Source organism: Crocodylus porosus, unplaced genomic scaffold, assembly GCF_001723895.1.
Source record: "Crocodylus porosus isolate Cpor-Errol unplaced genomic scaffold, CroPor_comp1, whole genome shotgun sequence".
NCBI lineage: Eukaryota > Metazoa > Chordata > Crocodylia > Crocodylidae > Crocodylus > Crocodylus porosus.
The window spans coordinates 2,929,926-2,946,667 of record NW_017728937.1 but is presented as its reverse complement, the minus strand read 5'-3'; the positions used below and the strand labels follow the sequence as shown (position 1 = coordinate 2,946,667).

General features: G+C 39.5%; 2 protein-coding genes across 10 annotated transcripts in view; one reads left to right on the top strand and one right to left on the bottom strand.

Moving 5' to 3' along the window:
- Positions 1–6,393, top strand: part of PPP6R3 (protein phosphatase 6 regulatory subunit 3) — a 104,660-nt gene extending 98,267 nt beyond the window's left edge. For all 9 annotated transcript variants that reach the window (XM_019547270.1, XM_019547268.1, XM_019547263.1 and 6 more), the window contains one exon: positions 4,865–6,393. In XM_019547270.1, coding sequence (XP_019402815.1) covers positions 4,865–4,916 — 52 coding nt within the window. In that variant the 3' untranslated portion in view covers positions 4,917–6,393. The remainder of the gene's footprint in view (positions 1–4,864) is intronic.
- LOC109318189 (sodium/hydrogen exchanger 10-like) overlaps positions 5,735–16,742 on the bottom strand; it is a 206,155-nt gene continuing 195,147 nt past the window's right edge. The window contains exons 26-27 of the mRNA XM_019547271.1: positions 16,266–16,327; positions 5,735–11,296 (exon numbers count right to left, since the gene is read on the bottom strand). Coding sequence (XP_019402816.1) covers positions 11,246–11,296; positions 16,266–16,327 — 113 coding nt within the window. The 3' untranslated portion in view covers positions 5,735–11,245. The remainder of the gene's footprint in view (positions 11,297–16,265; positions 16,328–16,742) is intronic.

Below are 16,742 nucleotides of genomic sequence, written 5' to 3'. Positions count from 1 at the left end.
AAAGTAGAATTATTTTAAGTTGTGTTTTCTGTTGCTGTTGAGTTGTAGACTGGCAGGAGGGAGGCAGGGGTGGGGAGGTCCTCTGAAGAATTTCTTGCAAGTCCCTTCTGTCTGGAAGTATGTATGGTGCGCTCTACACGCTCTTGCTTTTAAGATGGTATTTCCATTGTTTTGTGGGCAGTAGGTCATCTTTGAAGTATGAAAGCACTTAAAGATAAATCAGTTTTGAAAGGTGACAGAGGAGCTTCAAATATAGTCTGTTAGCTGGATAGGGAAATACTGACTTATTTTTCACGTGATTGAAGGGTGATTAATGCTCAGCAATGCAAGAATCTGATCTAATTTAACCCAGCCTCCTTTTGAGATGTTATTTTATAAATGGAATTAATCACTTTGGCTAAAATGCACTCCTCTACAGGGCCAGGCTGAACTTGTACTGAATGTGTAACAGGAACTCAAGTATCGTACAGGCTTTGTTCTGGCCTTTTTGTCATAGGGAATATTACTCTTTTGGCCTACTGTGCTTTTCCTTGAAGTTTGAAATGCTGGCAGACAAGTGGTTTTTTTCAAGAAAGTGATTTTTATCTTTTGGCTTTTGATTCTTTATTACAGTGTTATGTACATCAATTTGCTTCCTAGTATAGTTAAATCCATTTGCTAATCTGTGTTGGTTTAATGAATTGTTTAAAATATCCCTATTTTGTTTTGCAGTATTTTTTTTTTTTTTTAGGATTGGTTTGACCCTTTAGTTCAGGGATACACCCAAGCCACAAGTGGCATGTGACAGATAGGTCAGGGAGCAGAAAGGAGAGCAACAGATCAGGTATGGAGCACAGGGAAGGGAGCAGATCAAGCAGGGGACGGGAATCAGAATGTCTCTTTCCTTGAGTGCGGGGCTAATTGTGGCATGCCTACCAAAAAGGTAGTCCTCTCTGCTTTAGTTGATACAAATCTGTAAAGTGTAAAATGGTCCAGGAATGTCAGTGGATTTGCTCATAGCTTCTTTGTTCCATCTTGCACAACCCATTTTTATCAGGGCTTATAGTTCAGTGTTGTCAAGTAAAGTCCAGCAGTGCTGGAATGTCATGAAAATGAAATAGGATGTGCTGATTTTTGCAGATTATTAGTCATGCTGATGATTCCCAACTGTATAAATTCTAATGGCTTGAATATAATGCTGATATGGACAGAATTCTTTTTTAACTGTGCTTATCACAGGAATCAGCAGCTTGGGGCAGACTTCTGTTTCTCTCAGTGTCCTGGTGGTGGCACAGAGAATTCTGGGAGGGAATAGGTGGATTCAAGATGCAGCTAAGCAAATTGGTAGAAAGCTTGCCTTGATCGTAGACTTAACAATTTGGATCAGTCAGCTACTGTATGTAGGGCATCTTCCCTCAAAGGATGCATCTGATCTTATTTCACCAATGTTATTTCTTGGTGCAGGTGCATGGTGCCCTCACCAGTCCAGTGATAACTGGAAATAGAAAATGCCGGCAGTGAAATCTACTAAAGCCTCCCCAAAAACCGACCTACAGTCAGGCAGATAAAGGCAGCTCTGCATCAAACTTTCATGTCAGACCAGGCCAAAAACGGCAGCCGAGGTTTAACCGTCTCTTAGCTCCTGTCACGAAGGGCAAGAGCTGTTATCCAAATAAGCACACTCCACAATCTGATTTGAAACTAGGCACCTGGCCTTGCTTACATAATTGAAATCTGTTTTGCTGGGCTGTACAGGTTACTACACGATTCAGCATGAGCCAAGAAAATCCGATATATGGTTTGTGAAGTGCATGACTCACAGAACTTAGGTTCCTTGTGGTTGACAAAGTTCAACCATAAGTTGAAGTTAGGAAGAGCTCCCTGCCTGGGTGTCTGATGGAGCTATAATAGTGTACATCAGGGGTTTGGAAACCCACAGGTTTGTCAGTGATGGCTTCAGTTTCCTGTAATAAAGTCAGTGATGCATTACCCTTTGCTCTCATCTCACATGCAACACCAAGTACCCAAATGATTTTGGCAAGGAAGAAACTGTTCTAAGTTCTGCCAAATATCGAGGAAAAAAATAGAGATTAGCAGGTAATTTTGTTCTGAGTAAAAGTTTGAAAGCCTAAGCTTCCTGTTGAGGTGAAGCACTTGGCAGCATGGGTGGGTTTCTCTTGTTTACAGCTTCTTATTGCTTCCTGTCTCTGCTTGCCCCTTTAGTTCAGGGGTAGCCAACCTGTGGCACCCATGCCACAAGTGCATGACAGAGGGGAAAGGACAGAGGTGGTATAGTGGCAGATAAGTCGGAGCAGAAAGGAGATCAACAGATCAGGCACAGTGCATAGGGTAGGGAGCAGAACACTTAGATGCTCTACCAGTGAGGATTGCTTGCTACGCAATAGTCGGAGCTGAAGGGCTCTTTTCCTTCCCGTTCTTTGGAATTGTGTGTAAATGGTCACATAGGGCACATCTGCAAGACACTTACTGCAGAGCTGCCTAATTACTTCTGCAGTAATGTTTCCATGTCTATACATGTGGCCCTGTTAGGCTGCAGTAAACTAATAAACATAGCTGTAAGTTAGTACTTGTAAATACAAGTACTATCCTGCAGCACCATTACTTAGTGCGAAGTAATGCATGTGTAAATGCTGACAGGGGTGGCTAGGGCACGAGGGTGCTTCAGTGTGGAGGCTACTTGCTGGCTAGACCTGCACTGAAGCACTCGTGTGCCCCAGCCAGCCCTTCCACAGCACACTGAGCCAGGTCAAAGCAGCCCTGGGGTGGCAGGCTGACTCCCAGGGCTCCGTGCTAGCCAGGACTGCTCTGACCTGGCTCAGTGTGCTGTGTGTGTAAATGTGGCACCTGGGAGCAATTAACTCTGGTGCAGTATGTGCTGGAGTTCATTGCTTCACACCCATTGCATGTATAGATGCACTTGTAGGCTTTGTAGTATGATCATGCTTGCCTTTTTAGCAGGTGATGGGTTCTAGTTCCTGTAGCTAGCTTCTGTATTTTGCATGTTGAATGCGCTGTTAATAAGTCTGATCTTTTTTTGTTGATACTGCTTTTATCTGTAAATTCTAATGTTCTGCAATTTAGATATCAACACACGTCCACCATTTTAGGTATGTAAGTGGAAAAATTGTATATAAAAAAAAAAAATAAATAAAAAAATTGACCTTTCAGTTGTCAGGAAACACTGTAATCCACTCTTTCATAGTCTCCTTTTCTTTCACTTCCAGATACCACTTTTACCAAATTGAGATTTTTTTTTTTTGCGTTCTTAAATGTTCAAAGCCTAAATAAAACTACGCTCCAGCTGGGGAAAAAACACTCAACTCTTAATAGGCTTAACATTTTTGACTTTCATATGATAAAATTTAGAAAGGTAAATGTGATAGCTCCAAATGCTGCAACAATGCATTGTTTTTAAACATGTTCTAGAGCTGGTCAGATCCAAATTGCAGTTTTAAACCAGCAGAGGGCTCTCATGGCCAACAGTTCTCTACATTGTTCTGAATAAAACATTAACTGATAAATTGAGGACTCCTTGTTTGTCACTGATTCCTTTTGGCCCCAAGTAACGCATTTTAAATATGGGGAAGTTCATTTTAAAATACTTTATCTCCATGTCACTGTTACCGCAGATCCCAAGACAAGTTTACTAGAACCATCCCAATAGATCAGTGGTCACTTTTGGGGCTCCATACAGATCTGACTGGTGGAAGTCCCCTAGGTAGGTCTTTGGCCCGCAGCCAATAAGGAGGAGTGGTTTTTGCTAGGAGTCCAAGGGTGGCTCTGAGTGGTTTCTTTTCTCCTGTCAGTGTTGGAGCTGCGACAACTGTCAAACAATCATAGCCCACCCATTTCTCTTTACTCCTCGGATTTCTTTTTTTTGAAAACATTTATCATTTTTGTCTTGTGCCAGCTGTTTCTAATGTAGCTGTATATTTAAAAATGTTTTTAGTGATTAGCATCCAAAAGTTTAACTAGGGGGCTCCTGCTGGTTATGTACATGTTGAGTACAGACCCAGGAGTGTGGTTTCTCTGTGACTATATGCCAGCAGAGAGCAAGAATCATGGGCAACTTCCTTTGTGTGCAGTACAAAATGGCATCCCACTCCCTTGAATCCTTCAGATTAGCTTGTGGCTGGGTGTTTTTTATTGGGCTTTGTAAGTGCATGCCATTCAGTTGAGACGTTTGGTCAGTCTGCTTGGAACCATGTGAATGGAGCTGATTCTTTTTCCCTCCTCTGTATCGTCCAAGTTATCAGGAAGAGAACAGTGCATTTTACCTTTGACCCTCTTCTTGCCATAGTGAGGTGCATATTGATTCCATTCTTCGCTTCTCACTTCTGCAGGTTTGTCCCCCTCCATTGTTCCTGGTTTTTCCACACTAGAGGACTTGAGTGAATTCCTGATGCTCCTGAAGCAGCAGTTCATAGATCAGAGTAGGCACCAGAGCACTGTTGGGTTTAAAACTTTTGCATGTCTTCTCACTGTCTAGTTTCTTTGAACATCCTGTGCCTACCATCGCTAGGGTGTCAGCATATACGTACTTTCAGTGACTCAAGTCAGTTTTTATTTTCTTAAAGATCAAACACAGCTGGCTATCTGCACATATTTCATTTGCCTTCCTCATTAATGTGCTGTATGTAATTAGGCAACAGGGGTGAATAGTGTGATCAGTAAGGTGATGGAAGTAGGAAGTTGGCTTAGGCAATAAAATAGTTCTTTTTGTGACTCCAGCTCAGAATCACTTCTCTCTTGACAAGATTTTGGTTGCTCATTTTTTATGCTTTTTACCCAGACTTGATTATGATGATTATTCTAAGAGTGCTTTGGTTTCATATACACTTACATCCTCCTTTTGACTTCCTAGGACTGATCAACACACCCTTTTAGGAGAGGCATCTGTTAATGGCCCTGTATGATATGTGATGTCTACTCTGTTGGTTGAAGAATATGAACTGATATCCAAGGATTTTAATGTTTCTTGAGGATTTCATCTAGAGCCTGTTGAAGCCAGTCACTGCTGCACTAATTTCGCAAGGGATCAGGACCAGCAACGTTTATATTCTAGATTTTAAGACATTGTACAGAAATTCATAAGTGTAAAAAATATTGCACATTGAGAAAATACCAATAATTTTTGCGTATGTTTATATTGTATTGTTCTAATAATGGGTGGTTTGTGAAATAAGATCTTGCCACCCAAGTAATGATAGTAGTGATACTATAGTTAAAATGGCTGTAAGAATAGTTTTATAAAAAAGTGAATACACAAATCTAATGTATTTGAGACATAACTATTTGACAATTAGTGTGACCAAAGTATTTAGCAGTTTTCATACATTTTTCACCTTGTAAAAAAAAAAAAAAAAGAAAAAAAAAAAAAGTAAAAATTAAAATCTGAATTCATGTTTCTTCCAGGTTGGCGAAGAATTGTAGAACTGAAATGCCCTATAAATGTTATTTTGGTTGTTCTAGCTTACAAAAGTGATTTAAATAAGAATTTTTGGTGTTCTACATTTTACAACAGGTTTTTTAATTGGTAATTGTTTTCTGTATTGTTTAAAACAGATCAAAAATGTAAGTCTATTGGTAGAGATTTTAAGTATTTATTGCTACAACTTAGTTGACAAAATTGATGTTACTGTAAAGCCATATGTTCTGTTAAGTCTTGTTTGCTTGAAACAATACCTTACAGGTGAAACACTAGAATATTTGAAGTGCACATGGCTTGTTGTGGTTTTTTTTAAGTGGTTCACCTGCCTTTTAACCCATTCACCAAGATTTATTTTAACACCAAGCTTCATTCAATTGAACTTTTAAGAACAATCTGTCTATTTAAATGCCGTAATCCTGTTAGACAAGTTAACAAAATGAAATGCCTGTGCTGCTAATCTAATTACAGTACACGCATTTTAAAAATATAGTTTTTTTTAAATACAAATCAATTTGGCACCTGAGCATGTTAATTGTTACTTTCACTGTATTGATCTGTGTGAGGCTTTCATTTGTATGTTCTAAACCAGTTTTTTTTTTCTCAGCTGGTTTGTGTATATATATATAGTGATTATGGAAACTAATTCCGTGTAATTTATAATTTTCTATGTCAGTATAAAATTCCAACAGCCTTCTCAAACAAACAGAAGCAATATACTGTATATTGCCACATTGTCTGGTGAAAGGGTTAAAGTATTTCACCTCTTGCACTTTTAGATGCAATCCATTTTTATTTCTGTAATAGTTATTCATTTATTTTTACATCATTTTGTTTTCCTGACCAGTATTTAAAGCCAAAAGGATACTCTAAACAATGGCCAATGATTTATTTTAGAAAGTGTCCCAAGCAACGTGCCTAAACATTACATTGCATACAGAAATAAAAAAAAAAAAGCAAATGTATAATGTTATTTCCCTTATTTCTTCCTGTCTTGCATTTCAAGCAGTGCAGTGCTAGTATTTCTTGATAGAGAGACTTCCAAGGGCAAACTGAGAAATTAATTCATCAGCTCAATAAAAATGGGAACACAACCTGTAGTCATTTACAGACAGAAGGGCAACAGTGGCTGTACTTGTCTGTGTGTATACGAGGCAGGAATTCATATCAGTACTTGGTTTCTTTTAAACCCTTTTTTGTAAGGCACAGTAATCCTACTTATATTGGGACTTGTTTCCAGGTGAGTGCAGCTGAACATTTTAGACAATAGCTTGAGTATCTTTAATGTGCCTACTTCGGGATGGTGGGGAAAAGTTGACTGACATTCTTTTTGTGTGTGTGACTTATTACTGAACCAGTTCTTGTGAAACCTAAAATATCTCTGGCTTCATGGGAGTGGCATGAGGCTGCACAGTAAGCATGATGTATTTAAGTGAAGTAATGCCGCTTAGTCTCTTTAAGTGGCCTTCTCTTCCCTTGTAAACAAAGACAAATATGTTATGTGGCTGCTTGAAGACCAGCAGAAAGAAGATGGTAGCGAGGTGTGGTTGGGTACTCGCAGGGATTATTGTGTAGATCTGATAAGCATTTATCTTTCTCAAAAACTCTAAAACATGCTAATTCTTAATTGTATATTACCTGAACCAGGAATCCTTAATTTGCAATATGGAAAGTTACAGAAACTACAAAATATGTGAAACCTAGATCATGTTCAGCTTCCAGAGGCATTTTCTTTTTATTTCTTACTTGGAGTTCAGCAAGATTGAAGGGTGTTTGATAGAAATGGGCTCTGTCTTTATTAGTTGAGACGTTGATTGAAAATTTGCTTTTTTAATCCAAGTAAAATATGTAAATATATACCTCCTTGTGTGTCTATTGTTTTCAGTGAGGTCAAGTGAAGGACTAAACTTTGAAAGTGTTTTTAAATAGAACCTTTGCCTTCCTACAGCTTTTTCAGCCACTTTTTAGATGGAGAAGTTCATTGTCATTTCATAGTACTCTGACTTTCTGGTACTGCCATGGGGGATTCTGTGTGAGAGATTGAAGTTCTATCATAGTATATAACTGAGGACAGCAACCATATCCACTAATATTAAAGGCTGACTCAGACTGAACCTTTTGTCTTTCTCTTCTGACCCAACAAAAGAGATTAATCCCTCTCATTTTTACTGATATATCTGGATACATTTTCACAGCCATAAACTATAGTTACCTGCTGCATCCTTTCAAAACAAGATCTCCAAATGCAGGTCTTTTAACAAACAACTCTTTCATTTTCTTTGACAGGAAGAAAATGTTCAGTCACTTTCCATTCTTGTCTGCCTTGGTGAACATGCTTTTGATAGGAAGGAGGTTTTCTTCTTTCATTATTATCTCTTTCCAGGCTAACCACTACAGTAAACATAAGAACATCAATGCCGTACTGAGTCAGACTAATGGTCCTATCTAGCCCTGTATCCTGGCTCTGGCAGTGGTGGATGGTTTAGATGGGTAGTTTACCCACTGAACTGGATATACCTAGAGTGATCTATCCCCCATTCATTAGTTCACTATAGTGAACTAATAGTGAAATACTGGTGAGAAGAAAACCTTATAGGGACATGGTGAAGCAGAGGAAAATGTTTTCATTAAATTTGCTTAACATTCTACATGGGCGAGTTCCAGTCTACTTCAAAACAGTATTGGTGCGCTGTTTCTCTTATGTCATGTGAACAGATAAAATACAGACAGCTGTATAAGGAACACTGTGTCTCATTCTTTCCTCTTTGCTAGTATTTCTAAATGGCTTTCTAAGTTAGTTATACAATGGTCAAAAAAGTCCTGTTTGAGTTTTAAAATGTAATAATTTGCCTTATTTCTTTTTTCAGATTACCAGCAGCCTTTTCAGAAGACAGTAATATGCTGTTTTCCTTCCTCCTTCCATCTCATTCTTTTCTGAGCATAGGGGAAAAAGCATAAAGAAAAGACATGTATGAAGAAGCCCAGGGTATTGTTAATAAAAGATTAGGATTTTTTTTATTCATGCTGGATACTTGTGACCCTTTTGAGTGTCTCTCTGATATCTAGTCCAGGGCTGCCTGAAATTTTGGGGAAAGGGCAGGACAACAAAACATTCCCTGTTTTAGCTGGTTAAAAGGTTTGAGTCTTATGTCCCAATTTTAGTAGGACTAAACCCATGCTTAAGGACTTCGGGAACCTTAAATTGCAAATTATTCTTAAAATATCTTGATTACCTAATTGCAGATGCATATGTTCATTCTCTCTTCACCATGTAAGAGTTGCAACTGTTAATTGCTGGAAATTAGTCGTCTTACCATCTCTAAAATTTTACGCTGCCTCAACAATACAAAAAAGTGGGGAATCCCATGCCTCCTTTATAAATCTTTTTCCTATCTTTTAAGAGCTTTCATAGTATCCCTGTGCTTAGATGCACAAGCCTGTGTAAAAAAAAAAAAAGAGTAGAAAACGTATTGCAAAGTGTGGCGACTGCGCTCGGAACAAAGCTCCCCCTTTCTCTTATGTATAAAAACGACGCTTCTATTTTATCTGGTCAGAATGTTTCCAGGAGCCTTTCTGAAAAAAAAAGGATAAAATACGGTGCGACATCTTCCTGGGTGGCTCTGCATCAAGCCAGTAGTGATCATGGGTCAGAACAAGAGGTGCACAGGCCAAGTGGGAGGTAAGGAAAATCCTTGTTCTGTTGCAGAAGTGGGGCTTCTGCAGACAGATGTTTTGTGATAGGGCAGTGTATTGGCTTCACTTACAACATATACTTTTAATTTGCTTCCCTGGCTCATGATGTGGCTCCCTGGGAACCCCAGAACATAGCTAGAAGTTTCCCCTATCTTCCTTCGCTGGATGTTGCAAGTACTGAAAAAGAGACATGGTTTCTCCCTTCCTGATTCCTCTAGCAGCATGGCAACCTAGCCGTTAATGGTCCATCACCTTTTGCCCTTCCTGTACACCTGCAGCATGAGGAACCCCTGACAGTTCTACTGCATAGAAGGCATCCTCTGAGTTGGCAGTGAATGCTAGTTAATTGTTACAGGAGTAGAATAATTGGAACCAAAAAAAGAAGACAAATGCTCAACAAAAAAAGAAATTGAACACTTGGAACCACTTTTCTTTGTAATCGTTTTCAAATGTGATCCTGCTCCATCTTGCTGAGTCCCTGAAAGATTATTTTTTGTGGTGGGCCTTCATCTTGGCCTCAAGTCTTAAGTCATAAAAAGTAGTGTCCTAGCCAGCTTGCTGGGACTCCATCAAGATGGCATAGGTTCACACTTGGATGCTAAAGTACTACTTAGATGCTTAATAGGTAGTTAGGGTCTCACTACTAGGATCTTTGACCAAGTATTTGACACTTCTCAGTGGAGATGATGATGCATTGTCAAAGACCAACTTTGAAAAAAGGCCCAGAGAAACTATTCTCTTTAGAATGCCCAGATCTGTGATGGAGGGTAATTCTCAACCTGAGAAGAAAAGTAAAACTGCAGATATATGTTGCTTCCCCCTTTTCTTTGTTTTCCCTTGTTCATGACACTAGTCATGAGTTTGTCCTTCACTGTACCTTCAAAGGAGTCGAGTCCCAATGGGAAGAAGCTTTAAATAGATGGAGGTTAAAAGGTTTTATTGGTATCTGTGAAAACTGTGATACTGATGGAACATCTCAAATCTGTTTGTAGTTCTGGAAGTCAGAGGAAACTGTTAATCTTTTATAAGGATTACAAAGAGACCAGTTAGGCTAACACTGAAGCCTTGTTGTAGAGAAATTGAGGACTGTGCAGATTGTCCCATCTACTTTGAGTGCTGTCTTTTAACGGTGCAAAAAATGTTATAAATCTTAAACACATCCATGTCCTTATGGATGAAATGTGCTTCTCAGTCAGATGCATGGCACCAAAGATTTGGTTGCCAGGCTTATGATATGTTGTGACAGGTTTCTGTTTATATTGGCCTAAATAAATGCACAGCTAGTGGGACGGGTGCTGTCTCATTTTAGTCTTCCCACAGCAGCTTGCAAATCCTCTGTGATTTGTACAGGGATGGTTTGCATAAGTGAACATTCTTGCACACATGAAATGGAAGACTCTTGTGGAGGTCACAGTTATGTACTGATGCTTCAGATCATCTGGAGTTTTTGTTCCTTGTTTTTAAGAGTTGAAGTAAACTTATTATTTGTGCTTTTCAGTTTGCAGTTTGATTAACCCAAATGTATATGCATTCAATCATTTTATGCTACTTGAACCGATCAGCATTTTTATGCAAGATAATTAGCTTGATCCAGGCAATTTTAATTGCTATAGAAAATGCTGTCTTGTAGGGAACCAGTACTGTAACTAATTTACTTACAGCTAAGGTATAGTGTGAATTTGGGGACTAAAAAAAAGGAGCTGAAAGCGCTTCATGTAAATGAAGCAGAGGTTCTAAAAATGTATTTATTGAGATATAAAACCTACAAGATAATTTTAATGCATTGTAAAGATCAAACAGATAAACACATAATAAACCTTTTCAAAGTTATACAGGAAGTAGGGGTGAAAAAGGAGAAACAAATACTGATGTTTCAACTTTATCTGCTACTAACTAAAGAGAAATACATTCTCCGAGGTTGTGTAGAACATCAATAGTTTTGCACATCAACCGGAACATACTGGATTTCACAATACAATATGGAAATCAATTCTACAAAATCAGCTTCTGTTTTTTGTTTTAGGGTATGAACATTTGTATATTTGCAACCTATTTCCTTCATGGCCTTCCTGTTGGGTTTGTCTTGCATCAGTTGGCTGTGACCAGGAGGACGTCTGTCAGCCTTTACAAAATTGAGACGGCAATCGAGGACTGTACCCGATTTGTTGAACCTTCCTGTTTTGAGAAGAATAATTAAATGTTAAAAATGTATTTTTTGTTACTTCCTACTTATTTGATATGAATGAGGCATCTTACTACAGCTTGGACCAAATATAACTTTTAAGTAATGCTTCAACCTGTACCTTTTGGTGCTGTCCAAAATAATTAAACAGTACCAATCTAAAGGCCCCAAATAAAACACTGCCCTCCTTCCCTCCCAGTTCTTAAGAAACCCAATTCACTAGGCAGTCTAGTACCCAGCACTCTTACCTCCCTGCCTCCTGGAAACCACTTATCTTATCTGTTTGGTAAAACAAGTACAATTTAAAGTACATTCAGAAAGCTATTAACCAGAATACTGTTATGTTTCTAATCTGAATCAAGTAACTTTTTCTCTTTAAATCTGGCCAATAAATGGAAAAGCCTCAAATTTTCCTGTGCTCGTGAAGAGAGTTCTTTCTTTAAGTTGTCACAGTGTGCTTGGTGACTATAACCGTATTGTGAAGTAGTTTTGAATTTGCTTTAGTTATGTAAAAATTGTTGACTCTATAGTAAGGAGAAAAGCATTTACTCACCAGTAACTGAATTGCCCTAATATAATACTAGCACAGATTCAGAATTCCTCTATTGTGACTTTAAGTCATAGTTGTAAAGCCCATAAGGAGATGGTAAGGCTCTAACCCATCTGTGGAAGGGCACTTAAGTGTATCCCAACAAAAGTAATCAAGGAATTGTATTCAAGATTGTTTTGGGACTGTCTTTGAGTTCCAGTCATGCTTGCTGCCTAGCTTGGACTGTGCAAGTGTAGAAACACTGCATCAACAAAACTCTTTACTGCCAGGGAAACAGAATTGCAGGACTTAAAAGTTCAAGCCCCCCTTTCCCCTGTTGTATGATCCATACTCACGGGAAGATGAATAATGTTAGCAGTTAAGGGGCAGTTGCTAATCAGCCTCCAAATTACCTCCGTTTACATGTTGCAGTGCTTAAAGTGTTGGTACTTTGCCTTAAGTAGAGTGCTCCAATTCAACAGCTTCCTTTACTGCAGAGGTCCAAGCTTCTTTCAAGGGCAGTCTATATAATCTAGTCCAGGGGTGTCCAACCTTGTGGGCCACATATAGGCTGTGCAACTTTTCACTGACTTGATCCAGACCTTGTGGTGGGGTGGGGGGCATCAGGGAGCCATAGCAGTTAGCACAGCTGTTGCTTAACACGGGCACTGAAACATACCCCCAACAGGACTGCGTGTCAGATTTTGGTGCAGGGCCCTATGACTAAATTCCTGACCCTTCTAGGAGCCCCGTGAGCCAAATCAAGTTTATGGGCTGTATGTTTGACACACTTATCTAATCACTTAGCAAGGAGATGCCTACTACCCATGAGGACACACACCCTGGAGGTAGGGATTTAGGGTTTAGGAATCTGATTCAGAGCTACAGAGGGTTTGTTGCTCTCATGTCAGGATACAGATTACTTGGGGAAAGACTCCTCCCTGAACCATAACACTTATAGTATTTTGAAGAACAGTACTCTGCCCCCTCATTCATTCACTCTTGAATGTGAGGTGTCTGCCTTTTTCCTGATAGCCTGGAGTTAAAAATATTTCCCCGGTAAATCACTGACCTGGCTTTTAAGGCCCAGCCTGAATTCCAAACCAACATTTCTCACTTCTGATGGAAGTGATTTAACCACAAGGCTAGGGGCAAGGTCCCCTCCACCCCTCCATGTGGGCAGCCAAGATTGCAAGATTTGTGAGATTGGAAAGAAAAGAAGCAAGGGGAATAGGACTCGACAGTAATTCCTGAGGATGAGGGAGTCTTTGGTCCCACTCTGCTGCCAGGACTGCTTATATTAGTCGATTCTTATAACCCTGGCAGCAATGATTATAACCTCCCAGAGGATTTTAGGTGCCTGTCAGCACAACTCTATATTGCATTGTTGTTTAACTGGAAGTTTGCCACCTTGCTGTACCCGGGTGATCTACCTGCATAATTTCTGGGCATGTGCAGAAGCTCTAGAGAACTTTTGTCTAAAATGGGGGTACTTGATGTTTGGTGTCCGCTTGTGCTGGGCCAATTTGAATTCTCTTCCAGGGTCTGAAAATGAAAAGATCAGCTATGGCTGTACTAAGGACTTCAACTATGGCTTTGGTTCACACTTACGTATAATTCGTAGGACTTGAGAACAGGTTAGGATGTTTAGATAACATTTCAGATCATTTTGGGGATTGTGACTCTAACTTAAATCACAAGTACTATCTTTAAATTCCAGAGGCCATCTTTGGACAGACCTGGAAGTTTCCACAGGATCTGGAAATACATGCATACAGAACCCTTTCCTTCTTCAAGAGCTAAACAAGAGGTGAGGATTTTCTGATGCCTTTTATTATTCCAACTGTATAGTTGGGAGAGCTGTTAGGTAAGCTTTCAGGCATCATGTGCCCTTCCTCTGAGCTAAAGAAATTTATCATTTTGAAGGTAATCTAATAAATGGCAGTTTAGCCCACAGAAAGATCCTTATTACACCGTTACTCCATGGTAGTGGAGACTTAGTTGTCAATATGAGATCTCATCCCCTAGTCTTAGAACTGCTTTGAGTGCATTCACCATCTCAGTTTTCAATTTTTTTGAAGGACAAGGACACCTCTGGTAAAGCAAATGGAAATGTTGTCTCCTTTTCATCAAAAAAGGAAGAGAATGTAATTCTGCTATACAGAGAATGGGCATGAGTTTTGCAAGGAGAAAAGCTAGCCGCCAGAAATCTCTTTCTGATTTGCCAGAGTTCCTTTTCTTTGAAGGTTCTCATTGATGCTTTGTTTCACTACGTGTTATCATGAGAGAACATGACTGAACAATCAACAAACACAGTGCAAATCATGGTTTGTAGATAGACCGGATGAACCTAATAGTCAGTTCAGACCTTTCAAACTTCCCATATAACTTGGTAGGACTTCCTTGAATAGACTGCTGTTCACTCTAAAGACTTACTGGGACCAGGGTATTGTGACCAGATGATGCAACACTGAACATAGCTAGTGCATGTCCATATTAATAATCTCACGAACTGTCTTGCATGAGCTACTTGGCTCTTCATGGTTGATTTTCACCCTGATGAAATACACCGAAAAGCTCTCGGTACTCAGAAGGGGGGACATTGTCAGTAGTTATGCACTTCTAGACCCAGAAGTCAGAAAAGAATCAGTGAACAGGTGCACAGCAAATGAGTGTTGTTCAAACATTTTTGGCACGCTTAAATTTTATTTTTGATTTTGAAAAATCTTTTAAAAAATCACAATCCAATCACCACAGTTATGTTGTAGTCTGCATGATTCTGCAGTTAACTCTCCAGTTATTTCCAGTGGTAGCGCGTTCACCAGGATTTTTGGCTACTCCAGCTTTGAAACCAAATCGGTTACTTGCATGTTTTGAATATTGCCTATCTTTTGTATCTTTTGATGTGTTCTAAATATTTCTTACTTTGTGCTCCTCCTTGCGGTATATGTAACTTCCAGTAGTGTACTAAGCAACGTGTTTAACATGTCACATGTTTTTGTTTGTTTTTTTGTTTTCTTATCTTCCCCTTTGGAGTATTTGCAGTCATTGAATTTGTATGGTGAAAGGGGATATTAAGAGTTGGTCTGGTTCAACCTTCTGAAAAAATACAGAGTGCTACTCCTAAAGCTTTCTTGTCCAATGCTTATCCAACCTGCTTTAGAAAACCTCCAATAAAGGAAATGCACTGTTTTTCTAGGCAGCCTATTCTACTGCCTTACTGTTCTAACAATAAGAAAGTGCTTCTGATAGCTAATCTAAATGTACTTCGTTGCAATTCTAAAACCATTGCTTTGTGCAGGAAATAAAATTTTAAAAAGCTCCTATATAAATAATATATTTTGTTTTTGTGTACACTGTTAGAGAACACAAGGTTGAAGAAACAAACCTGGGACTTGAAGTTGAAGACAATGATCTTTGATCCCTGGTTCCCTGTAAAGTTAGTTTCACAGTTTTGGACTGGCCTCAAATTGGTTGTCACCCCTACACACAAACTCTGCTCTTGTTGTAGTGCTCCATTTTGTTGGAGGAGAATTGTGGTCAACCCCGATCTTCATCTTGCAAGTACCATGAATGTAGAGGAGATGGGAGTCCATGAGGAATGGTCATACCTTAAGGGGGCAATACATACAGGCTGAGGAGTTCCCCTCTTGAAAGTACAGAGGGAGAAAGGGATCTTGGAGTCATTATTGACTCCAACATGAACATAAGCCACCAATGCCAGACTGCAGCCAGCAAAGCCAGCCATACCTTGTCATGCATCCAAAGATGCATTTCAAGCCGGTCCAGAGAGGTGAGGGACCTGAACCTGTTCAGCTTCAGCAAGAGGAGGCTGAGGGGGGACCTGGTGGCTGCCTACAAACTCATCAGGGGAGATCAACAGCAAATAGGTAGAGCCCTTTTCTTCCCAGCACCACCTGGGGTGACAAGGAACAGTGGTAAGCTGATGGAGAATAGGTTTAGGTTACAGATCAGAAGGCAATATTTTACAGTTAGGTGGCCAAAATCTGAAACCAACTTCCCAGGAAGTGGTCCTCACTCCTACCTTGGGCAAATTCAAGAGGAGGTTGGAGGATCACCTGTCTGGGGTCTTGTGAACCCAGCATTCATTCCTGCCTGTGGCAGGGGGTCAGGCTAAATGATCTGTTCAGGTCCCTCTTGACCCTAGCTACTATGAAACCATCAGACAGCCTTTTTTGGCTCAAGGCAGAGAGCATCTTGGAGATAGGCCTAGGAATTTTATTCAAATAGCAGTATAGACAGTAGAGGAGAGCTAAGATGCTGAAGCTCTCTGCTGTAACATTTTGTACCAGATGGAGTTTCCTAAGCATTTAGTGCTTCCTGGAACTTTAATGCTGTTCCCCATTACTGTGGGGCAATGTGCATAAATTGAAAGCGTCTTGTTGCTAGATAGCCTTAGATGTTAAACTTACTGATTCTGAGTCGTCTGGAATCTGCTGTTCGTTGTCTGTTTTTATACTACTTCCAACAGTAGCTATAGATGCAAGGAAATACGTTATTAGCTATATTTTACTAAAAGCTTAACCACTTGAATTCATTTGGCCTAAAATTTTCTTTTTGCTGTAGAAGGGAAGGGTAATAATCCTTGTTTCCATTATAAAAAGTTGTCCTATGCTTTTTAATTTAAAAGCATTATCACCTCTATGGTATTAACAACAAGTGTAGAATTTAACAAGGGGTATGGACAGTCCTAGAATTAGGGGGAGACTGTGTTGGCTTCAGTTTTGTTGAATTCAACCAGATTTTAACTAAAATAAATTCCTACTTTCACATGTGGTTTGCATAGTACTGTTTTCACTTGTGTGTCCTGCCAAAAGCTTCAGTGCTTTATTACACGCTGCATGCACCAATGTCTGGCATCTTTATTTCACACAGAGGTGAAGATACAC